The 27,109-nt window shown below is 37.3% G+C and overlaps 1 protein-coding gene across 4 annotated transcripts in view; it reads right to left on the bottom strand.

Annotated features, from left to right (window-relative positions):
• DMD (dystrophin) overlaps positions 1-27,109 on the bottom strand; it is a 1,834,617-nt gene that overhangs the window by 710,538 nt on the left and 1,096,970 nt on the right. For all 4 annotated transcript variants that reach the window (XM_030304767.1, XM_030304766.1, XM_030304769.1 and 1 more), the window contains one exon: positions 14,816-14,980. In XM_030304767.1, coding sequence (XP_030160627.1) covers positions 14,816-14,980 — 165 coding nt within the window. The remainder of the gene's footprint in view (positions 1-14,815; positions 14,981-27,109) is intronic.

Consider the following 27,109-nt stretch of genomic DNA (forward strand, 5'->3'; position numbering starts at 1 on the left):
CTCTTGGTGTCTCTTCTCTCTAGAATCCTTTTCCTTCCCCTCATGCACCGTTCACTTTGTCAATTTCTACTCATCTTTTAAAGATACAGATCAGGCACCATATCCTCCAGGAAGCTGTCTTGAGATCAGAGTTCCCAAACTATATCAAGTGAAAGTATCTTCTGGAAAGCTTGTTATAGCACAGGTTCTCGAGGTTCACTCCCATCTATTCTGATTCTGAAGGTCTAAGGAGAAGCTCAAATATCTTCATTTCTTTTTTTTTTAAGTTTATTTATTTATTTTAAGAGAGAGAAAGAAAGAAAGAGTAGGGGAAAGACAGAGAAAGAGTGGGAAGAGAGAATCACAAGCAGTCTTCACACTGTCAGTGAAGAGCCCAATGTGGGGCTTGACCTCATGAACCACGAGATCATGACCTGACCCAAAATCAAGAGTTGAATGGTTAACTGACGGAGCCACCAAGGCACCCCAGGATTTGAATTTCTAACAAGCTTCTAAGTGATGCTGCTGGTCTTGGGACAACACTTTAGTAGCTGTGCTGTAAACAATACCTTGGCTGGGCTGGGTATCACTCTTTTGGGCAACACATCATTCTGTAAGTATACTTTCCACCCTGCTTTGTAATGTTTCTGCCTTGACCGCTTTTTGTAAACTGAGGTATTGTAGGGGAGCACTCCTTGTCACCCCAAGATGTGCCTCTTTGGTAGGCAGATTATTTTGTGCTGAAAACAATCAAGACCCAAAAGGCTCAGGAAGGAACTTTGATCTCTCCTAACTGACTCAAAGGGTTTAGATAGAACAACTGTTCTAGGAAAGAAACTATTGCCATAAATAACAAGGTGTGGTAGGCAGGGAAGAACCTAACGAGCTTGTTTTGTCAAAGTCCTCTCTATATGCCATTGTTTCTGGATGGCCTAGCAAACATTTCTTTACCAAACACTTATTCTTTCCATTCTTTCTGTGAATTCCTTTCCTTCCCTTTGACATCCCAGGCCCTCACCCCTTTTCTTTAGTCTAGAATGGCATATGTATTTTGGCTTGACCGAATGTTTTTGGCATCTCTAGTTTTTATGTAGATTCCACGTATGTTAATTTTCTCCTGTTAATGTGCCTTGTGTCAATTTGATTCTTAGACCAGCCAGAAGAAACTTAAAGGGTGGACAAAAATGTTTCCTCCCCAACAGTACATTCATACATCAACCTGCTTCTAAGCAAATTAAGAATGAGAGTCACCTTAACATAGTAGGACATTGTAGTTAATAAATGGTTTGTTGGCTGAATAGAAATTTCATTAGCTTAGCCTCATGTCTTTCTCTGCCTAGAGGGGTTGATCGGGGATATATGCAAATAAAGTTGATGTGCATATCACTGATACGTTTGATAAAGTCTCCAAATTAATGCTTGTGGACAAAATGGAACAATATGATCTGGGTAGGAAATAAAGCAGTTAGACTTGGGTATCTAATTGAACAAGTGCCAAAGGAAACTGGTGTTTGAATTGATGTCAAAATAGAGGCATGTTTTTAGTGATGTGTTACAGGGCTCAGTGTCAGGATATAGGCTGAGAATTCTTTTTATAATACACACGAAGTTATAGAAGGCAGACATGAAATCTGAAGTTGAAAAGAAACTAAGAAATTGAAATACACTGTATGATAGAACCAGGACCTGAAGATCACTTCCTTTCCATTTCTACTATCAACTGGATTGATGGATTAAGAAATTTATTAAGGCCTCAAGTAGCTTGGGGTGAAAAATAGCTTCCCTTTCTTGGGAGACAGAGTGAGGGGGGAGAATGCTGGGAGGCCAGGGCCATCACAACTAAGGCAGGGGAGGCTGTGAGCAGAAAGTGACAGTGTCAGTGAAAACGCAGAAGCTGAAATCACCAGAGATGAACCAGAAACCAGACACAGAACAGTAATGGTAGTTACAGATGCTGCCTCCAGTGCTAGTGCATTTCTTGTGTGTACTCTTCTGTGGTCAGGACTGGATCAAGAAATGGGAGGCACTGGACCTAAGCTCGAGGCACCTTGGGGATAAGCAGGATCAGCAGAGCCAGGGAAGGGGCTGATGGCCTTGCATCTAATTCCAAAAATAGTAGACGGCACAAGGGCAGGATGGAGGAAATGTCGACTAGAAGCAGCACATGTGAAAAAGAACTGGTGCTTTTATTTATTTAATTTTTTTAAGAATTGGTGATTTTAGATACCACTAAGCTTAGTGTGAGTCAACAGTGTGATACGAGTATTGCTGGAGTGGGGAACTGTGCAATGGCTCCAGGCAAGGACTGTGGTGAGATGAACTTCGTGGTAGTTTGGTGACTTTTTTTTTTTTTTTAAGTTTATTCACGTTTACAGAGAGAGAGTAAGAAAGAGAGGCAGAGAGGTGGAGGGAGAGGTAGACAGGGAGAATCCCAAGCAGTCTCTACACTCAGCACAGAGCCCAATGCAGGGATCAATCTCATGACCATGAGATTATGACCGTGAGATCAGGACCTGAGCCAATATCAAGGGTCAGATGCTTAACCGACTGAGCCACCCAGGCACCCTAGTGGTATATTGGTATCCTAACAAGTGTCCAGCCAGGGGCTAAAATGCTCCTCTTTCCTTCTCATAACATATTCATCTTACCTAGAGCGGCAATCTTCAGACTGGGATATGCCCCTTGCAGTACGCAAAGACTTTTTTAGGGATATGTGGGCATAGATGGTGTTCATGGAATCACTTTCCAAATTCTCAGCTTCTACAAGGGATTTTCCTGGCTTTGTTCCTGTGGTGCACATATCATTCCAATCATCGTTCCCACTTTTTGTTTAATGACAGCCTTCCAACTTTACAAAATAAAAGTATGCCTCTTCTGACATATCCCAATGGTACATTGTGCCCAAGACACATTTATGAAAAATCAAAATACAATTCAAAATATTGATGACTGAAATTCTCTTTTAATCAAGGTACCATAAGGCATACCCCTCAATTTCATTAATAGATTAATTTTCAATAAAAATCTACTGAGTATGTTCAACAATTACCAGAAGTTATATATATTTAAGTAATTTGATCATTACTAGGTATTTTTATTTACTATACAATAACTATATATACATAACTTAATCTAATGGATTTTTAAAAATACTTACAGCCTTATTCTTACAGAAATTTTTTAAAAACTGAATTTAAATCCACATAGATATATTTGTCATACAGAAATATGATAGAGTGGTTAATAAAAGGCTTTAGAGCATAAATATATATTACATTAAAATATAATGCTTTAGGGAAGTAGAATGGAAATATAATTGAAAGAATAAAAATGATATGAAACTTAAAGATGAGCTTGTTTTGTATATTTTTTCAAGAGGATGATGGGAGATATCAAATTGCTATGGTAAATTTCAGTCTACTGGATATATTCAAAAGAGTAATGTAACACTTTTTAAATGTCAATATTTACAATATGCCAGAGGAGAAAATAGATGTCAACTTTAGAATGTTCAGGAGGATACTCCGTTTTCTAAACTATTTGGAGAGGTTTTTTTTTTTTTTTTTTTTAACATCTATTTATTTTTGAGAGACAGAGCACAAGCAGGAGAGGGGCAGAAAGGCAGAGAGATACAGAATCTGAAGCAGGCTCCAGGCTCTGAGCTGTCAGCACAGAGCCTGATGTGGGGCTTGAACCCACCAACTGTGAGATCATGACCTGAGCCAAAGTCAGACACTCAACTGACTGGGCCACCCAGGGGCCCCAATTTTGAGAGTTTTATAAGCAGAATGGTCTGCATACCATTGTAGTAGAGGTTTTCTTGAGTCTTCCTCCTTGGCTTGGCAGGGGAGAAAGAAAATTACTCTCCCCCCCCCCTTTCCCCCCCCCCCCCCATGAAGCAAATAGTAAAATACCACACCAGTTTCCTCTTAGCTGATAAAATCTTAGTCCTACTTGAATTTTATGTTGTAGGAATTCTCAATTCAAGAAACTTCTCAAGTTTACAATCTCCTTATATGGGCAGTTTGGTAGGGCGAACAATGAAAATCTCACGACTATCTGCGGTCTTTTCTGGACTGGTTTTCTGGTAGCAACCTACCACTTTCTTTTGAACGGGTGGTGTATTTTGCAAGTCTAATTATTCCTCTTAGGGGCTCTTGTCAAAATTCCAGCTATACCAAGAAAGGTGATTTTCACCATCTTTTCTTATTATTTTAGGAAAATGTGTTCACACTGTAGTTGTACCTTAATCTAATAGAGTCCCAGAGAAATGGACTCAATTTTTCATTTTAATGAAGAGGAAAATCAGGTTAAGAAAGGTGAGTTAATCAGTGACATAAACCTAGTAAGTGTCAGAACTGGAACCAAAACTTGGGTCTTGTGTTTCTCTCCCCGTTTCCACGTTACCTCAACTAAGGAATGGTTTTTGGAGTTGAGAGGTGGGTGTGAAAGTAAGAGAAGATTGTGATCCCAGTGTTCCAAGAGATAGGTCAATGTCTAATGCCATTAAAACATGGACCTATCCAGAAACCAACAATCTTCAAGATTTTATTGGAGCTGGATTTATAGTCTTGCCTAGAAACCAGCCTAAATTCAGGGCAGTTTTTAATTTCCAATAAACCTGTGTTCAGTTGCATGGTAAATGAGAATATTGCGCCTTTTTGTCCAATAACTTCTACCCACATTTTTTTCAGGACATATTCCATGAATATATTCATGTAACTAATAGAAAACGCTAAAACTTTTTTTTTTCTAGGAAAGAGGATGAGATGTAAAGCGTGAGTGTGCTCTCCTCTGTTCCTTGCCTTTCCAACACCACCCCTTAAAACACAACTACGCAGCGCCTGGGTGGCTCAGCTGGTTGAGCGTCTGACTTTGGCTCAGGTCATGATCTCACTGTTAATGGGTTGGAGCCCTATGTCGGGCTCTGTGCTGACAGCTTGTTCAAAGCCTGGTGCCTGCTTTGGATTGTGTGTCTCCTTCTCTGCCTGCCCCTCTCCCACTCGCACTCTGTCACTCTCTGTCTCTCAAAAACAAATAAGTGTTTAAAAAAAAACAACAAAAAACCCCACAACTAAATTAGTTACCTTATTTAATTTATCCTGAGCTAGTACATATCTATCTAAGGGAGTAACTATTTGAATGTGATAATCTCATTGTATATGAATTATCTCCCTAAGAGCGAATTAGACATTAACCTCTAAAAAGCTAATTATGTGAACAACGACCACACTCCTGACTGAGGATCCATTGGTGAGTCCAACTGAAACTCCGGCACTCCAGATGACAGTCTCTGGAAGCATGGTATTAAGGACAGTTGACTCTTGATAATGGGCTAGAGGCCAAGATTTTGTTTTTGTTTCTTTGAAAGCTACAAATGGGTTAGAACATACTAAATTCTCATCAAGGTGTCATTTGCTTGAACTTCAGCTCTTTGGTATTTAAAGCGCTCTTTCTCTGGTGTTCTTACTTTGTGGCTATTACTTTGGTTCCTCTCTTCCCTACGGGAAATTCTCACTCTTCTGATTTTCCTCTGAAAAGAACAGCTGTGGGGTTGTCCACTTCCCTCCTTGTTGGCATGAGTTAACTAAAGATAATTGGAATTTCAGTGGCCTTTTGTGGAAACACATGATCTCTCTACGCTGGTTCATCTGGGGCCTCTCCTTTCTCATCGCCTCCACTATTGTTTCCTTTTATCACCTTTGGACTTTCCATCAGCTCCCTTGAATTCTTTGATTTATTCTCTTTCAAAACCTTCTTATCTTCCATCTCTCTGTCCACCCCTGCCAGAGAGTTGCCTCCCCAACCCAGTTACTCAACCCAACTATGAGCTTTACGCTCCCTGCCCTGATAGGGGACTCTCAAGGATCTTAGGAAACCCAAAAGTAATCACCTGCAGCTGACAAGACTGCCTGGAAACAAAGGTTATTTTATGCACTCAGACGGGCTTTGGACATACCCAGAATAGCCCTTTGGTGCAGTCTTACTCACCCAAATTTTAGTCCACAGCCTCCATAAGATTACATATTAAGTCCAAAGAAAATCTTAAGAGTCTCCTCCACAAAGACCGATGAAAACTCTTAGCCTTCATATTGAGCAGGTAACCTCAACTTGCTTTCATAATCTTTGCTAGCCCACAAAATGCTAGTAAATGACAGTTCATATTTATTTGCTTCCTATTTTCTCCGAGAAACAGAAGTTACTTATGGTCAAAAAGTATAATCAATGCATATAAATGAAACTTCTAGAAACAACAAGGTCAGAGAAAAACAACTATGCAACATGTGCAAGGTATGTAGCATGTGTTTTTGTTAAGCAAGAAGAGAGTATTTTTTTCCTAAAGTGAAATGACTGATTATTCTGGAAGAAAGATGAGGAAAAATGTAGGACAAAATCTGAAGGGATAGAGACAGTTGTAGAAAGTTTGTGGAACAGGAATTTTGTGTCATGTGATCAAAGAGGACTATGATTCAATGGGTTTATTTATAAGCTTTTTAAAAATGAGCTTTAGTATCAACAGTATATTAGTGGAAAACTAAAGTTCATTTTTCTCTTCATTAAAATGACAAAATTTTCTTGGATTATTGATTTGTTCTTGTTTTTTTAATTTTTTTAAACATTTATTTATTTTTGAGACAGAGAGAGACAGAACATGAATGGGGGAGGGTCAGAGAGAGGGAGACACAGAATCTGAAATAGGCTCCAGGCTCTGAGCCGTCAGCACAGAGGCCGACGCGGGGCTCGAACCCACAGACCGCGAGATCGTGACCTGAGCCGAAGTCGGCCACTTAACCGACTGAGCCACCCAGGTGCCCCTTGATTTTTTCTTAATAAGAGATTGCAAAAGCCTTTTCTTCACCTTCTGAATAATTCAGGTAAGCAACAATGATTCTGTCGTACCAGAGTAATTTCCTGTGTTTACAGTGATTTTGTCATGTACTTGATTATTTAAGAATCACCGCACTTTTGAAAGAACCAGTCTTTTACAATCATGTTACCTCCTATATTTATTTTTGAAATCTTTCACTGCCACTTCGGTTAAATAGGTAGCCAAGCACTGTTTCAATGACCCATGATCCTATGTAACCAAGTGTTCAAAATGTTTTCACATTTTTGACAACCTTCGATATTTTGCCTTGCACCACTCAAACCCTAAATGAAATCTTGAACTCGGATGGACATGAAAATCTCACATTTGTTCCCTCTTAATATCTAAAGAAAGACATAGGTTTATTTGATACACTGAGTTGCATAAAAAGCATCATCAGATAAGAAGAGATGCTTAACCTGCCAGAAGTCATTTGTATGGGTCAGATGTTATTAACATAAATATTTCAGTAACTGTATCAAGTCACGAGAAATCAGTATAACGTCCGTCATAATTCCAGACATTGCTCGAAAATGATGTATGCCACAGAAACAACTAAATTCCCTTGTTAGGTGAACTCTCCTCAGATCTTTAACCATGGCTCTTTGAAGCTTTTTATCATTTAAAGAGAGCTGTTTCACTATCAGGTTTCCCTGAAGTGCGTGTCATCAGTGGCAGGCTAAAGTGCTTGCCTTCAACAAAAAGGGACTATCACAGAGACCCACGGAAAGCACTATTCCAGGTACTCTAGGGTGCAAGCTTCTGCAGCTTTGCTTAAATAACTTCAACACCACACCACGGGGGCTGAGTCGGGATTTCCAGAACTCCAGGGAAGAAGCTGATGGGTTTATCAAACTGCTGACCTCAGATCCAGCAAAACAGCAATCAATTACATAGAATTGAATGAACTGATGAAGGACGACTTGATTAAGGCTTTCGTTTAGAATATTGCTGATGGTTTAGTGTTCTATTTTTTAAATATTTATTTATTTTGAGAGAGAGAGAGAGAGAGAGCGAGAGCAAGCGAGCATGAGCAGAGGGAGGGGCAGAGAGGAGAGAGAGAATCCCAAGCAGGCTACATGCTGTTAGCGCAACACCTGACATGGGCCTCAATCCCACGAACCGTGGGATCATGAACTGAGCCAAGATCAAGAGTCAGATGCTTAACTGACTGAGCCACCCTGGCGCCCCCTGTTTTCTTGATATAAGGACTTCGTTTTTCGTTTTTTGTTTTTTTTTTTTTTTCCGGAAGCTATCTCTAACTCAGAACAATTCAGTAGATTATTCTTTTGTAAACAGAAATGAAACATTTATCTTTTTTCTCCCTGCCTGATTCCTCCAGAGTTCACAAACTCCTATTATTTTCATGGCAATATAATTATTTGGACAGACTTAGTAAGAATCTATCTTTCTTGTAACCAGACATAATGGAGAAAATTGATGATATAACCAAGGCTTTGACTGGTAGGTCATATCTGAGAATGATGTACATAAAATCAGATATGACCAGACACCTTTAAGGAACCACAGTAAACTTTGTGGAAATAACACTTACAAAGCCCTCTTGGGGAAACTAGCCTGGTACTTGGCTTATGGGATGTCTAGTCTTACTGGCAAAAAAGGAGGGTCACTTCCTGACAGGCTCAGGAAACAGCTATTTTGAGGGCTTTGAGAATAGAAAACTTCATCCCAATCTAGAGGTACTGTAGGTAAAATCTGATGGCAAGTTCTTGGCTTCTAATCTTTTAAAAGTCATATCTGAGATTTTTTATAAAAACTTAGGGCAAAACAAAGTTTCAAAGGCCTGTGTCATCGACTACTATCCTTGTCTCACCTGCATAAACAGAGTCCAGCTTTACTGGGTAAACAAGAATAGTCTTACTGGGAGTACCTTTGATCAAAAGGGAGGTGACTGTACAGAAACAAAAATTACGTTTCAATAGAAAACTGTAGCACACCCATGTGGGTTATCAGATTATTTCGCATTTCCTTGTAAACTACATGGCAGTGTTACCTAGATCAAATTGGACTGTCTTACACATTTTGTCTGTCCTTATCCAATTTTCTATTCCTTTCGTTTCCTTCAGTATCTGGCTACAACTCTCCAAACTAATGTTCCCACTTTTTCTCTTGTTCTCCTGACTTGGCATCACTGAGAACTAAAAGCTGACTACCCAGATCGCTATTGAGATTCTAGATGGTCCTATAGTTGAACTTTCCTCTCAGGCTCTAAAGGAATCCTGAGAGCTGAAGTTGGACAACTTGATATCTACTTCAAAGGACTCATCAGCACAGCGCACTATGTATGGACAACCTTCCTGCCCGGAGCTGCTATATGGGCCACTCAGGAAGTTTATCAGAACTCCCACAGCTTTTATGCTCTGCTCCAGGAAATAACTATGACTGTGGACAATCTTATAAAACCTCTCTGATGTCTGTGCTGTCACCCAGAACATTCAAAATGTGATAAAATGGCCACTGCCTTTATCACTTTACCATCTAAAGACGTTTCCAGCCCAACCTTTAGGAATCTTCCTAATTGGCTGCCCTCTGGATTCAGAAACTGGGTTTATAGTCTGCTCCAATCATTAATCTTTGTTTTTCTTCTCCCTGCCATAGCAAATACCCCTCATTAAATACCTGATTGCTCATACCATCCAGCAAAATCCTCTGCCATGAAGTTTCAGACTCAGCTCGAGTAGTCCTTGAACAACAGAAAGTTTCAGAAATAATTGACACGAAGTAGCTTTCCTCAGCTGTTCACTAGGAAACCTGGTTTCCCTTGGACAAAAGAGGGGACTAATGAAGATGGCCTTAACATTCTTCTTAAGGTTGACGAAAGAATTAGGCTGGTTTCTTCCTAATTATAGGCCTGAATTCTCTTTCCTTAGTGTATTTACTTCAGAAAACTTTCCATCGTAAATTCCTTCTTCTGCCTCTTTAAGAGGTAAATTTTCTACAACTTAGGAATGTCTTCCTCAAATACCTGGGAGCCATGCCATTGAAATAGAAATATCAGGAAGGCTCCATGTCTACCAGTCTCAGGAGGAGGGAGGAGAGTAGCCTATGTTCAGTAAGTGACAATTAGCAAACACAGATGACCAAATCACAATGACCAATGTCCCCACCAATGTCCTCCACTACTTTAACACTAGCTCATCCCAATGATTAAAATCTTTCCTGTCTATGTTTCAGTGGAGTTGACTTCAGTCATGAATAAAGTCTTCCTTGTCTATTAAGTTATCCGGTGCCATACATGTTTATATATAAATATGTACACATATACATGTACATATATATGTATATATACACATACATATGTCTATACATACACATACACACATGTATATACATACATACATATATACATATGTATATGCATACATACATGTGTATATACATACATATATACATATGTATATACATACATATATACATATATACACACACACACACATATATACATATACACATACACACACACATATATATATACATATACACATACACACACACGTATAGCACTGGATAACATATATATATATGTTATGTGTATATATGTACATATGTAATATACATATATATTATATATATATTATGTATGTATATATAATATATATACATATTATATATACACACATGTATAACCAGATAACTTATATATATATTATGTATATATATGTATGTATGTACATACGTATGTAGATACATACGTATGTACATATATATACATATACATAATATGTATATATGATTTTATTTTATTTTTCTTTGTTTTTACAACACAGCAACATGAGCACATGCGGAGAAAGGGAAGGGTTTGGTGCTCATGTCGCTCACGTGGTACTTTATCCTTCAGTCACTCCAGGTGCGTCCCTTGGTAGTTTTCTGTGTGGATTTGACATTATGGGCAATTAAGTTGCTTACATGGGAAGGAAGAGCCAGCTTACCAGTATGTGATGTTATCTATAGACCATAGAAGCAAAGTCATTCTTGAGGGGAAGAAAAAAACCCTCCCTGTTTTCAATGTGAAAGTATTTCCGTCAGTAAGACTTAACATAAAATTATGTGTCCCCGTCTCTCATATATTAATAAAAAGTTTAGAAAGCAGTAGTTAGGCAGTTTTATGTCAGATAAATAGCATACCTACAGCTCATTATTGAAAGCATTAATTAAAGATTAAAAACATAAGACGTCTTATAGAAATTTTACGTGGTCCCTGGTTCTTAGCATTCAATTATCATTTCTGAAATCTGAAATCAACATATTTTATGTCTGAATTGTGAGTACATTTGAAAATGCAAAGTCAAAGGCGTGCCTTCTAGCGGGCTGACTGAAGGGAAAGGGCTGTGATTACGCCTCATTTTCACCCTCTACATCACGATCTCATTGATTATGTTCCTCAGCTTGCTAAGGGTTCTGTGAGGTGATTTTCAAGATGAATATTGCTATTTGCAGGATTTCCTGAATAGGAATATTTCAGGAGTAAATTGCACAAACCAAGCGATGTGCAGTCAATTTTCACTCCAGCATAAACAATGCATTAGAACAGAGCCCTTAAGGCTTTTTTTCTTTGGGTTTCATTACACAGCTAGCTGCATTGCATCAATAAGCATGAAGTGCCAAGCAGGCAAAACTGAGGCTCACAGAGGGTAGTACATATTTTTCTAACAGGTGCTCCGAGTTTGACTAGAGAAAACAAATGACCTGGATGTCAAGGCCTTAGGCTCCTTGTTTCAGAGGTAGCCATGGCTACTGTGGACAAAGAAAATGTCTTTAAAGTTAGGAAATGGAGGCTCCTCGCACATCGACTTTCTTGGCATTAACCGATTCCTAAGATGTTAGCGAAGAGTTTCTTTCTCTGTATTAAAAAATGGGCACGGACTCCACAAAAGCGTTTAAAAACTGCTTTTGGCTTTCAGTAATTGCAAGTGAAGTGAAGCCCATTTTCCCATCTTTCTTGAACTGGAAAAAAAAGAAGTTTAATCTCTTTAAGTAGGGGGCTATAGCAGGCTGGACAGCCTAAAATCACATATCTTACAGCAGAACGCTAAGCAATCTTAATAAATCATTTATCAGACGGCGAATTTAGATAGAAGCTAGACAAAGAGGGATAAAGAACTAGGTAAGTTAGTAAATTATTCACATAGGTCACTACTTCCTGATTACCAGCTAGGGGTTTTTGCCTCGGATAGAGCCACACGCAAAAGAAAAAGGCTAAGGGCATATTTTTGAAATCTGCACTCCAGAGGTGAGAAGCTCAGGATATGCACAGAGGACTGAAGCCAAAGACTTACCGCCAGGGAAAAAGCAGCTGCCTCTCCCCTCAGTGATTTAGACCAGGCTGCGGGAGGCAAATATCATGACTCCCTGAAACTATGCACAGCAGTGAGAGCACAGCTGACAGGAGCTCTCACTCTAAACTGCAGGGACCTAATTTGGCACAAACCTACGGGCCATGGACAAACAAATGCCCAACGCGAGTTTTTGCTATTTGAGAACCACTGTGGGGGGTTTCGACTGGGAGTAAAGTCACTTTGGTTGCGTCAACAACATCCATTTGTGGTGGCAGATTGTGTTATCCTTTCTATTCAATATATTCCATGCACAGAGATAGCTAATATTGAATGTATTTTTCATTACTTTAATGAAGAAGCTCATTTTCACTAAAAGATGCCTCAAAAGTAAAGGGATGTTGGGGCGCCTGGGTGGCTCAGTCGGTTGAGCCACTGACTTCGGCTCAGGTCAAGATCTCGCGGTTTGTGAGTTCGAGCCCCGCATCGGGCTCTATGCTGACAGCTCAGAGCCTGGAGCCTGTTTCAGATTCTGTGTCTCCCTCTCTCTCTAACCCTCCCCCGTTCATGCTCTGTCTCTCTCTGTCTCAAAAATAAATAAAACATGTTAAAAAATTAAAAAGATATTGCAGGACATTTGCAATTCATATCAAACCTCTTTAATTTGAACTACACAATCCATCGTGCCCCTTCCTGCTACCCACCGAAAGATCATATTTGCTCTTTCACTGAGAGGAGAATCTGGCCGAGGTTATCGTCTGTTGGACTAAGTAACTACTTCTTTGTTGAGGTTACCGAGTAACGAACAATGAGTATTGTGAGAAAAAGTTGCACTGGAGAATGGACAGAAGTCAAATACCTCGGAGGACACCATGTACTAGCAAGGTGAAAAAACGGAAAGGATTCCAGAACTGGTGGCATCTCTGAATGATGACGTGGCTTTGCATTCTCCCAGTCTTGTCTCTGCGTCTACACATAATGCGAAGGCAGGGTGGCTAGCGCGGGAGAAGCCACGGCTTAGTGTCAAGACCTCTACCGTGCCGTCATTGTTCCAGCTGTGTCTTTACCTTTCCCTGACCCGTACGCTTTCTTAAAGCCAGCCAAATTCATTCTGGTAAAGCCTACTGTGACTTGGCCTTAATCGTCAGACTTGAATGGAAGACCGCGACGCTGGATGAGCAACCTGGGCTTTGCAGGGGTGAAACGACATCTACCTGCGATGTACGTGGCATCATCTGTGCGTGGGGGCGGCTAACAGAATGGTAGACATACATGGCAGGAGAAGGTAAGGTAAGAGTAGCGGTGCGCAGTTTGCAAAATAACTCACTTCAGCTATTTCAACCTCTCTCTTTCCTTAATCTCACTCAAGCCCATCTTTCTTAAACTTTGACTTCTTCTCTAGAATATCCTCACGCTTCATTTCGTCCTTGCCTTATCTCCTACCAAAACAGCACCCAGCGGAGATTAAAAACATTAGGTTGTAATAATCCTGGAAAACAAGGGAAATGAAAACTTGGGGTCAGTGAATTAAAAAAAAAACAAAAAACTTTACTCAACATCTTCCTTATTTAGCCTGAAAGTGCCCACCGTTACATTAATCAAGAGGTTGAGATTTCAGTTTAATTGGTTTATTTGATTAGCTACTTAATGTTGTTGACCCAGAGGAGATGCAAAGTAGGACATCAAGTCGGGATAAATCTTTGGAATATGCTCCTGGGAAGAGAGAAAATACAGGGACAATCAATGTGCATAGAGATGCTAAAAGAAGATGGTGGCATCCAATTGGCATGTTGGCCTGGAGCACTAGACTTACCCGTGGCACCTCTTTGCCAATTTGGGTGTCTGGTTGCCACCTTTCTTCTTTGATTCAAAAATGTAAGTACCTACCATACACTGGGCCCTGAGATGGAGGTGTCGAGAAAGGAGTGGGGTAAGGGAGTAAAGTAAGAAGATGCCCTCTGCATTCAAAGAAGATTTTGACGGGGTACTCAAGTCTGTACAGTTTAAGTGTCCATCAATGTACAAAGGTTATAGGAAATGGATACAGAGCTTTATAAGCAATCCTAAAAGCGTTTTTTACTCTACTGGGGGTATGGAACAAAGTTTTGAAGAAGCAAAGACATTGAATTCAGTCTTGATGGATGTAGAAAACTTCATCATGCCAAATAAGGAGAAAGAAGACATTTAAGGGAGAGAGAAAAGAAGATCAAGAACACAAAACACGGCATGAAACCACATGCACCAAAACATACCATACAATTTTTTGTGGCTAGAATATAAAGGGACGTTGTTGACAGAATGAAAGGATACAGACATAAACTGGAGTCAGCCTGAGAGGGTTTTCTAATGTCTACTAAAGAGACCATACATTATTTGGTAGGCACCTAATCTCCTAAACAACTTTAGTTTTAGAGAAGCAGTCTACACATGTACATTAAGTGCAATTAAAGTAGGGATGGGAAGTAGATCATGGTAACAAACATGATGAAGACATTCTAGTGATATGTTTAATGAATAGATTATTGCTAGTAAATGCTGTAAGAAAAAGCAAAAAATGCTAGTCAATTATTATTATCATTATGATTGTTATTATAACAACAATGATGATTATGATAATGAATCAGTGATACTGCCATTCTTTTGGAAAACAAGATTTAAAGCAAAAAGTCCCTACCTGAAGGTCAAACGGTCCTGTTTGATTTGGTTGACTGTAAATTTCCAACTGATTTCTAATAGGAGCCAGCCACAGAAGCAGATGATTTAACTGCTCTTCAAGCTGTCCAAGGTCTTTTATGTGTGCCTCAATTTCTCCTTGTTTCTCAGGCAAATCTCTAGAAACCTGTAAGGAAAAAGAGTAAAACATTCCCATGGTTTAAAGAAAAAAGTAAAAAATAAAGTTATTTGCTATAAAATGTCATCGAAATTTACTGATTTGGGTATTGTAACAAGGTGATATTGATTACTTACATGGGTTACATGTTAGAATTTAATTCATGCATACAAGTCATTTATTAATAGTCTTCCCCAAAACTCTGTGCTTCAAAGACAATGAGCCTTTTCTTTTGGAAATTCAAAACACACACTCACACAAATGCATACCCAACTCCAACTCCTACCATTACAGTATATTCTTGAACCACTCATTCACTAAACATAATGGTGCATTGCATATTAGATGGCAGATACTTTGTCTTTACAAAGGATAACTTTGTTTGATGTTAAGGAGAATTATACAAGGGAATTCTTCTATGAACAAAGAAAAATGTGGAGGTAAGCTATAGTTTAGGGGTCTAAGTATAACGAAGTAAAACAACATCAGATGACTAGAATGAAAAGAAAAAAAAAGACGTTTGGATAAGAGTAGAATATATCAGCATGATTATAGGCTATTTTTATTAAGGGCTTACATTGTGTCAAACACCATCTTTGGAAGTTTCACATTTGCTGCCTTCTTTAATCCATCCAACAATCCTAAGATATGGATACTATTATTATCCCAATTTTATAAATGGATGATGACATTAGGGCTGGGAAACATGAAATAACTTGGGAAGAAGTGTGCTAGATATTCTGTTCAACACCGAAGTCTAGAGTTAGGCTGCTGGGTTTAAATCTTAATTCCTGTTCTTTCCGAGCACTTTAGCTAAGTTTTCTTTAACTTTCAATGCCTTCTCTTCAGAATGCAGACAATGACACTACCTGCTTCACAGGTGTGAGTATCGAGCCAGGATAAGCAAGAATAAAGCCTTTTTCTTCAGACTATCAAGGGCTAAAACAAGTAGGTACCCGGTAGTAAAGAACATCAACCTGAAATGGCAACTCTTGATTACAGAACTAACACTATTCTAATAACGTAACATTATATTATGATATGAACACAAGTGTAACAGTAGACATCTATTATAAAATGCGATGTTACGATAGATAACATTTAAAAATTATGGGGCGCCTGGGTAGCTCACTTGGTTAAGGGTCCGACTGTGACTCAGGTTATGATCTCACGGCTCACGAGTTCGAGCCCCGTGTGTGAGCTCTCAGCACAGAGCTTGGACCCTACTTCAGATTCTGTCTCTGGCTCTCTCTCTCTCTCTGTCCCTCTCCCACTCATGAACTCTCTCTCTCTCTCTCAAATATAAATAAACATTAAAAATTATTTTTAAAAAAATTAAAAAGTTTTATTTCCAGTATAGTTAACATTCAGCATAATATTAGCTTCAGGTGTATAATACAGTGATTCAATACTTCGATCCATCATCCAGTGCCCATCACAACAAGAGCTCTCTTTAATCACCATCATCTATTTCGCCCACCCCCACCCCCCTCCCCTCTGGTAACCATCACTTCGTTCTTTAGACTTAAAGGTCTTTTTCTTGGTTTTTCTCTCTTTTTCCTTTGCTTGCTTGTTTTCTTTCTTAAATTCTACGTATGAGTGAAATCAAATGGTATTTGTCTTTCTCTGACTTATTTCACTTAGCATTATACTGTCTAGCTCCATCTATGTCACTGCAAATGACAACATTTCATTCTTTTTTATGGCTGAGTAATATTCCAGTGTGTGTGTGTGTGTAAGTATACACACATACCACATCTTCTTTATCCATTCATCTGTCAATGGACACATGGACTCTTCCATAATTTGGCTACTGCAAATAATGCTACTATAAACACAGGGGTGCATGTATCCCTTTGAATTAGTGTTTTTGTACTTTTTAGGGGGTAAACACCCAGTAGCACAATTACTGGATGGTAAGGTAATTCTATTTTTAGTTTATTGAGAAACTTCCATACTGTTTTCCAGACTGGCTGCATCCCTTTGCATTCTGACCAACAGTGCAACAGGTCTCCTTTTTCTCCACATCCTCACCAATGTTGTAGGGAATATTTAAAAGGTAAACTAGATAAGCATACTAATATACTAGCGCATCATGTGAATAATGGCCCATACTTTGGAACAACTGTTTCAGATACTTTTAAAAGAGCTAACTAAAGAACATTATGTTCTTTAATTGCACCCAAGAGCTGTGAGGTGAAAAGGAGATACATTAATGGACAAAGTAACTTATCAGTTAATTTACGGGAGAAGGAATTTTATATATGCTCTGATTATATGTAAACAATATGTATCTTGAAATGTATAAATGCATTTTTATATATATTCTGTAACACGCATGCGCATGCATGAGTAAAGGGTTAACATTCAGCCTTTACTGAAGCAGTCCAGCCTGGGACTGACCTTAGGCTCCCAAAGCAATGTTTCCTTGTAATGCTAACTTTAAGATGACTGGGAAATGTTAGGCCTGCCTTGTTTGTTGTATAGAACTGTGTCTGCATTGGGGAATTCGTGAATTCGAATGTAACCTAGGGTCTATATGACTAGAATGGTGTAGAAGATGAAAGGGAAATACAGACCGTGGCTTCTATTTAAAGTGAGCTGCAAAGAGCTTGGTTTTTACCCCTGGCAGCCTTTCCCTGTGTGGGCAAGGAGTCAAAAGAAGCGAAGTGTGAAGTTAGCATGCAAAGCTTGTCCACGGATAATGAATCATGATGCTGTATTTGCTTTGTTTGACTAGTATCCTGCTATAAAGTCTAGTAAACAAAATATTAGATAAAGGCCTATTTGTATTTCGTGAGTTCTAACCCATAATGACACCTATGGTGATGAATTATACTTAACGTATTTGTGTGTGAGTGTTTGAGTGTGTGTGTGTATGTGTGTGTGTGATAGTTGATATCATAAATGTAATTCCATGTATGTAATATATAATGTAATAATGCTTTCAACTTATCTTTTCTAGCATTATAGTACTAGGAAGGTACTAAACAGTTTATTTTTATTGGATCATTTTCTAGTCACAAGTACATGAAAAAAATATTTTATAGCTTCAAGTTGCAGCATCTAAGGGCCACCAGATTCTGAAGCTAATGGAAATAATAGCCATCATATTTTCTTAAAATCTCTAAAATTGAGCTATGAACTTATTTACATCTGATCACACATAGGGTTCACATTTCAACACAGAAATCTGTATAACTTACAACTAAGACTGTTTGTTTCCTTTTCATATTCCAAACCCATCCCTTCCTGGTTCTAGAACAATTCCTGATAGCACACAGTTTGGTGGGTGAGACTTGACCAATATCTGAAATAATTAAATGATCGTCTATAAAGAGATTGTGGGGCACAAGTGGTTTTCAGGGTAATTATGACATCTACATTGGGTATATCCTTGTGTTTCCCACCACTATAGCATATGTCTTATACTATTTGTTGTTTACATTGACCTCCCACACTGAGCTTTGATTTCTGGATGAACTGGGTTCCTACACATGACAGGCATTCAATAAACACCTGGTGAATGAAAGATAAAAAATTTCAAAATTCCGGATTTTTTTTTCAATTTAAGAAGCCATGTCTGTCCAGAGTTATCAACAGAAAGAATATAATTTCATCCTCAAGTTAAACAGCTTTAATTAACAGACAAAAATATTAGTAGATTGGACTATATAAAAAGGAGAAACTTCTGCATGGCAAAAAAAAAAAAAAAATCTTCAAAGCAAAGTCAAAGGACAAATGACAAATTATAAAAACAGTATTTGTGACATCTCAGATAAAGGACTAATTTTCTTAATACATAGGAAGGTTCTGCACATTAATTTTAAAAAGGCCAACAACCCAGAGGGAAAAAAAAACTGGACAGAAGTTAAGGACAGTCCACAAAAAAGAAAACGTAAATGGATTTTAAACATACATAAAAAAGCTAAACTTTGTAACGAGAGATCCGAAAATTTCATCTATTGCACTGACGGAAATCTAAGTCTGAAATACACCAGGCTGCTAAGGCTGTGGAAAATATACTATTCTAAAAGGCCAGTGAAATGTACATACTGGTGTACCCCTTGTGGAAGAAAATTTGGCAATATCTATCAAATGCATATAACCCTTGACCCAGAACTTTTACTGCTAGGAATTTATCTTGTAGATGTATTTATGCAACAAAAGTCACCGCGTGGTGACGGTAGGCAGATGGTGGATGGGGTGGAAGATTTTCACTATATTTGAAACTTTTGCAAAATATAAATGTATCACCTTCACAAAGAACTAAATTAATTTAGAAAGGAAAACTACCGGATTCTCTTCTTACCAAAAATAATGGCGACAATATATAATTTAATAACAAATCATTATTAATAGGCTACAACATATCTAAAGCCATCAGTCCAAAATTGTGATTATTTTCCTATGACAATATCGCTTAATTAATGGTAGGGTAGAATGTGAAACTTTCTGACATATAATTTTTGTGCTTTTCCACACCTTCAAAAGAATCTTCAGGAATTGATGGCTTCTGTGTAGTTCATGGGAAAAGATAACGTGAATAATTTATGATGTAGAATACGAGTAGGTTTCATGTCAGCTTTTATGTGTCTTAAAATTATTTACCGTTACAACTACTACTTTATGTTCTTATCAAAATATGTATATTAACAGTTTACTAGTAAAATGCATCATTTTCCTAATAATCTTTTTAAATATTATATAACCATACTCTTCATACAATATGTTCCCTGTGGTAAAAGCAAATAAATTAAACACTCTCAGTTTCTTTATCTGTTAATTTAGTATCTAACCAAGTCTTGACCTAATTTCACACAAGATTAGCTTCCGTTTTTTTCAACTTCTGAATTTCAATTTCAACTGTGTAGAAATTTTAATACTAAGATAAACAGAGGTGTCTGTTTTAGAAATAAACAGATATTAAATACTGGCTTCATATCTTACACCAAAAACATTCTAGAGAAATTAAAGTGTTAAGTGTAAAAAAATTAACAACAGAATTAGAATAAAATATTGCTGTGAGTAAGCTCTTCAGAAGAAGAAAGTAATGTGAATAAACTATTAAATATAATATTTGTATTGCTCATTCAAAATTCAGGCCAATTAGCAGAATTAAAAACAAATGACAGCTGAGTCTATTTGTAGCATCCATCAGACGATGGGTAATAATCTTTTCATATAAAAAGATCTTTTAATACATGAAACGAGATGGAGAATCTACTGGAAAACTGGATAAAGAGTATAAACAGGAATTTGACAAAAAATGAAAACATCCAATAAACAAAAGTCCAAAGTAATCAATGGAATGCAAATTAAAACAGCAAAAATAAACCATCATTTGCCTATTATACTGGCTTTTGTAAAAGGTATTTATCAAAGTTCTAGAAAATAAGCACTCTTAAGATGTTTGTTAGAAGACAAATTCTTACATTTACTTTAGGGACTAATCTGATAATTCATACCAAAAAGCAAGACTCCTACCCTGAAAATTACAAACATGCCTGAGAGATTAAGAAAAGCCTAAACAAATAAAGGAATATACCTTATTCTCCTACTGGAAGAAACCATTTGGAAGGTCCTATATTGTAAAGATATCAACTCTCTTCAAATAAGCTATAAATTGAATTCAATCTCTTTTAAAATTATAAGACCTGGTTTTTAATAGAAAGTGATGTGCCAAGTCTAAGATTTATATGCAAATGCCAAGCACCAAGAATACCCAACACCATCTGGAAGAACAACAAAGTTTAAAAAGGTTTACTATCAGAGGGGCGCCTGGGCGGCTCAGCATGTTAAGCCTCTGACTCTTGATTTGTGCTCAGGTCATCATCTCACAGTGTGAGAGATGGAGCCCCTCAGCGGGTTCCATGCTGGCAGCATGGAGCCTGCTTGGAATACTCTTCTTTTCTCTCTACCTCTCCCCTGCTTATTCCTCTCTCTCTCTCTCTCCTCTCTCTCTCTCTCTCTCTCTCTCCTCCCTCCCTCCCTCCTCCCTCCCTCTCTCTCAATAAACAAAAAAAGAAACAAGCAAACTTAACAAAAAAAGATGGGGTGTCTGGGTGGCTCCGTCAGTTAAGCGTCCAACTCTTGACTTTGACTCAGGTCATGATCTCAAGGGTCATGAGTTCGAGCCCTGCATCAGGCTCTGCAATGACAACAGGGAGCCTACTTAGGATTCTCTCTCTCTCCCTCTCTGCTCTTCCCCTGCTCACAGTCTCTCTCTTTCTTTCTCTCTCAAAATAAATAAATAAACTTCCAAAAAATAGAATGTTTACTACCAGGTATCATTATTTAATATAATGAATTCTGTGTGGTATTGCTGGACTATATGTATTTACTTAATTTATGACAATGGTGCCACTTCAGTCGAGTGGAGGGTGGATGATCTAGAAATACACACGCTCTACAGGTGTTTGATGTCAGAAGAAAGCTTATCCTTGGCAAGGGAGGTAACTGGGAAGGTGTTAATTACTGGGAATGAACATGAAGGAAGATGCTGGGATAATGTTCTAATTCTTGATCGGGTGCTAGAAGCATGGTAAGCTAATTTTTAAAAAATCCATCAACCTCTATTCTTATGATCTGTGTACCTTCCTATGTGTCTCTTATCTTCCAACTTAAAAGATTACATGGAAATATTTTAAAAGCCTTAGGGTAAATACCTAGCAGTGCAATTGCTGGATCCTAGGGTAGTTCGATTTTTAACTTTTTGAGGAACCTCCATACTGTTTTCCAGAGCGGCTGTACCAGTTTGCATTCCCACCAACAGCATAAGAGTGTTCCTCTTTCTCAGCTCTGCTATGTATTTACCCAAAGGATACAAAAATACTGATTTGAAGGGATACATGCACCCCGATGTTTATAGCAGCATTGTCAACAATAGCCAAATTATGGACAGAGCCAAAATGTCCATCGACTGATGAATGGATAAAGAAGATGTGGTGTATATACACAATGGAATATTACTCAGTCATAAAAAAGAATGAAATCTTGCCATTTGCAACAATGTGGATGGAGCTAGAGTGCATTGTGCTAAGTGGAATGGCATTCAGAGAAAGACCAATACCATATGGTTTCACTTCTATATGGAATTTATGAAACAAAACAGATGAACATAAGGGAAAAAAAAAGAAAGACAAACCGCTACACAGACCCTTAACTACAGAGAACAAACTGATGATTACTGGAGGGGAAGTGAGTCGGGGGATGGGCTAGATGCGTGATGGGTATAAGGTGGCACCTGTTGTGATGAGTCCTGGCTATTGTATCAATGTGATAAATCACTAAATTCTATACCCAAAACTAATATTACACTGTATGTAAATTAACTGGAATATTAAAAACTAAAATAAAAAAGGATTCATTCCTTTCAATGAAAAAATTTGACTTCTATGAATTTTTCTTGGGGAATATCAGAGATACACAAAACACAGAGATGTGATGAGCACGCTCAATTCTGTCATTTATACTAGCGAAGAACCGACACAAAATCCCTCAAGTGGAATAAATTACCTCCATATAATGGGATACTTTGCAACTTTTAAACTACATATTATGAAAAACATTCTACTTTGAAAAATATTCATGATATGTTAATTAGTAAAAAGATAAGTTATACACCACACATAAATTATATCTTTGATTTTCTGTGTATATTTGGCATATCAGTATGTACACACACACACACACACACACAAATATATATATTTAAATGACTGGAAATACATAACACTATAAACCATGATTTTTGGGGAGGGTGTTACCAATTATAGATAATTTTTAATTGCTAATATATTTTAGTTTTTTCCAAAGTTTTCTTTCCAAAGCTTTTCCAAAGTTTTCTTTCTTACTACACAGAGTTTTATTTTCTATGTTTTAAACATTAAATGAAAATGAATAAATGGATAATACTGATTGGGTGACTGGCTATCCCTCTAAAATATTTCCAACAATAGAATTACCATTTTTAGTTAGATTTACAATATGCTTTAGGTACTATATGACTGATTTTACTTTTATTAGCTTCCTTGATCTCATCCATAATTCTATGAAATATATATTCTTTTCTACAACTGACAAATGAGTAAATTAAGGTCCAAAACTATAAATAATATTCCCAGTATTACTGTTAAGTGAAAAAAAAAATGTGGCTTAAACATCTGGGTTTTCCTGACTCCATATTGTAACTTCCTTTTCTCTTCCCTGCCAAATCATACATTCTCCGATCTTTCAAAATCTAATGTATTACCTGATAAATGGAGTATTAAAATTCATACTTTTCCAAAGATTTTAATATTTATGGAGACAATCTATATCCTTCATGCTAATTACCATTAATGAGATATATATTTAGAAGTCAACTTTAATATGACCAATATAAATGATATGCATGTATAAACATATTCTGAAAACAAAAAAAAAATACTATTTGACATTTGTTAATTCAACATTGTCTATCGGGGTGCCTAGGTGGCTCAGTCGGTTAAGCGTCTGACTTTGGCTCAGGTCATGGTCTCACGGTTTGTGGGTTCGAGCTCCGTGTTGGGCTCTGTGCTCACAGCTCAGAGCCCTGAGCCTGCTTCGGATTCTGTGTTTCCCTCTCTCTCTGCCCCTCCCCCACTTGTGCGTGCGTGCGTTCTCTCTCTCTCTGTCTCTCAAAAATAAATAAATATTAAAATTTTTTTTACAACATTACCTATTATATAGGGACTACAAGATAAATTAGATTGCTTACTGAATAAATCTTTGAATTATGATTAATCTAAAACCATGATTAAATAAATGATCTCCATGCAACTGTAGTAATTATCTTCCCCATTTTGGTAGATTTGTCATCCATTTTAAAATAAAGATATAGACAAAATAAGTTGTTATAATAATTAAAAATGGTAAGAAAAAATTGCCAGTTCAAGTACATAGCAATTCTAATGATAAATTAACATTATTTCCAAAGAATTTAATAATAAATACTGAATTCTGAACCTTCCATATTTAAAAACAAAGATGATACCTGATGGAGTTTTAACTCAATTTAAAAATTCCTATCTCATATAATTCCAAAGCAAATACCAGGTAAATGAAATTTTGGTGTAAAAAATAAAGCCATACAAATAATGAAGATGCGGGTAAATGTTCTTATAACTTTGATGTAAAAGTTACAATTTTGATTTTAAAATCATAAAGTGATTGATTTAAATTCATAGCAGTATAAAACCTCCTCATATAAAAAATCAAATAAGCAAAAGCAAAATCAAACCCCAAAACAATCCGTATTAAACAACTTGACAGACACTCAAGATAAAACCATTCTCACAGATCAACAGGACAAAGACAAACACGCTACAGAAAACAATGAACAGGGCTCACAAATTCATAAAAGAAGAACTATACCTGACCTAGAAGTCTATTCAAACTGTTTAACTTCACTAGAAACCATAGGAATCAAATTCAAGCAAATCTGGCTTCCAGCTAACTTACTAGCACTTTACAAGTGCACCTATCGATTTGGCAAGTTTTTTTTAAAACTTCTTGTATCACAATACAGTGGTGTCATGTAATAACAAAAAAGTGCTAGTAAGTTAGCTGGAATATCCCTCCAGGAAGGGTAGGGCTGGGAGTGGATTGGGTAGAGTTTTGCAATATGTATTCAAATATAAATATATTACCACACGTAGACCATAAATCCTACATTTAATATTTTCTCTCAAGGCAACAATGGTGTGTACACATGTGAAATCACAAGAATGTCTGCCACAGCCTCACTTATAGATACACATCATTTGAAATTGCTTACACGCTCACCAACAGGGTACGGGTGAAAGGTTTTGGGACATCCATCCAGTCATACTCCGCAGATGTGTCATAAGTGACGAACATGTATATTTAGTACTATGAAAAAATATGTGATGTGTCAAAAGTTTAAAAGTGTTAATTGCTGGGCAATAGGTCATCTTTTCTTACTTGCATTTTTAATTTGACTCCAAGGAACATGTACTACTTTTAATCAGAAAATGGCAATTTTAAATGTGGGTATACATACCCACTTCTGTAGAAACAGATTATTTGCATATTCCTCACAATGTACCAAGCATTATTCTTTTTTTGGTATATCAGTCTTTTTTTACATATCAACCACATTTAGTAATAACAAGATTATGGTATAGGCACTATGAATGCCTAGATTTTACACGTGAAAAGTTGACAAAGAGAGACTAAGTGACTTGGCCAAGCTCACAGAGCCAGTAAGTGATAACCAAGCTAGAATGTGAACCCAAGAAGTCAAGCTGAGAAATTCACGCTCTTAACCACTGTACTACTTTGTCTCTCATTCCTTTTAGCTATAAGACTTTGAGAAAATATACTGAAAAGAGCACAAAAGAAAGTCTCCTTTCTTTCCCAGCAGTTATTAGAAGAAATTCCTTTAGTTACTTACTAGATCTTACACAGTTTCTTCCTAACTCGGAAAGTATGTAGGATAATGAAGTCCTGTTGCCCTTGCAACTACTAAATTCAAATTCCAAAACTGCCCCTTGTTTTATTTTCTTGCTTAAATCATATGACTGATCCCCAATTGTCTCCAAATCCTTTAGCTTGCCTTTTGGGAAAAAAATGGCTCTCAACAATCTGACCTTATCTGACTTTACTATTCACATCTTTCTAATAACAAAACCCCATCTTGCTTCTGTTCCTCTGTCATTGTCTACTCTACCATTAAAATGTCTTCTTTTTCTCAGTAAAATACCTCATTTCCTAATTGACACATATAAAACTCTTTTCCATTCTTCATGTTTTGGGTAATGAAAGTGCCACGTTCTCAGAGAAGATTGCCTAATCCCTCTGGATAGAAATAATTATTCTTTCTAATAAACTCGGTAGCATTTATTATCTTTGCTACTTCATCAGGCCCTGTCAGGTACTGCTTTTTTCTTTATGTTACTAATTTCTTTCCACTTGTATCTTCTTCCCTTACCTTTCCCCCCAAAGCCTTCAAACACACACACACACACACACACACACACACACACACAACCACCAGCACACTGAACACATCACACACATCTAACCAAAATTGAATGTTGCGTCTTTGTATACTCTTACCACTTTCTCTTATTTGGGGTAGCATTTGCTCGGTGAACAATCACACAAAGTAACCAATCAATTTCTAACAGAGCAGAGAAAGGAGAAGGTAAAGCTGAGGATGAAAAGCGGAACTCTCTTCGGAGTACTTATATTCTCACATATATGGCACTCCTAAATCTGCTTCTTGTTTTAGTCTGCGTGTGAGCACCCAAACCCATGAGGACAGTATAAGACTCAATTCTTCATGGGTTTTTTTGTTATTGTTGTTAGTTATGTTGATGTCACACATTCCCGAGCTAGAGACAAGACTAGATGTGTATTCACTACAGCACTGGCAGAAACATTGCCCGTGCAATTAATTCAATGAATATTTACCTAGTCATTATTTTTTCTTCCAACTCCCACCCTATATACTACCCACAAATCTGTTCTTTTTAATTGATTCAAGTTGCTCATTATATGGCTAAGTATAAAACTTCACTGCCAACACCACCCCCCACCTTAAACAAAAGCTAAATAATGGTGCATTCTGAATGCATCTTAAACAAATATTCTCTTTCCACCAACCAAAAAAAAAAATCTCCCAAAATTTAGTAATACCAATTGAATAATTCAAGTAGACCATTATCATCCTTTGGATAAAAAGCATGTGGTATGGGATATTTGGAGACCTCATTTTACCTTGCGTATTTTTCTACCTCAATAAATTAAAGCTACCAGAGAACCAGAACTGAGGAATGATATATTTTCAGGCACAATATTCAATTATTTTTTACAACTGGTCTTATGGTAAAGTATCTCTCACTAGGAGGTCATTTATTTTCTTTCCCTCTGGAAATTTAATAAAAGAATAATGAATATAAAAGTGAAAAATACATTACGGTTATATGCCACCAGACATTTAAAAATTACAAATCCATATACGATTTTAAACTGACCAATTATAATTTATTTTTAGGACAGTCACGCTCCAATGGCATAGCTATTGGGATTTTACTTTAAACATAAGTGGGTTTTCTCTTAAAATATGTGGTCATCACGTGCAGTGTTTAA

Source organism: Lynx canadensis, chromosome X, assembly GCF_007474595.2.
Source record: "Lynx canadensis isolate LIC74 chromosome X, mLynCan4.pri.v2, whole genome shotgun sequence".
In the NCBI taxonomy this organism is placed as follows: Eukaryota; Metazoa; Chordata; class Mammalia; order Carnivora; family Felidae; genus Lynx; species Lynx canadensis.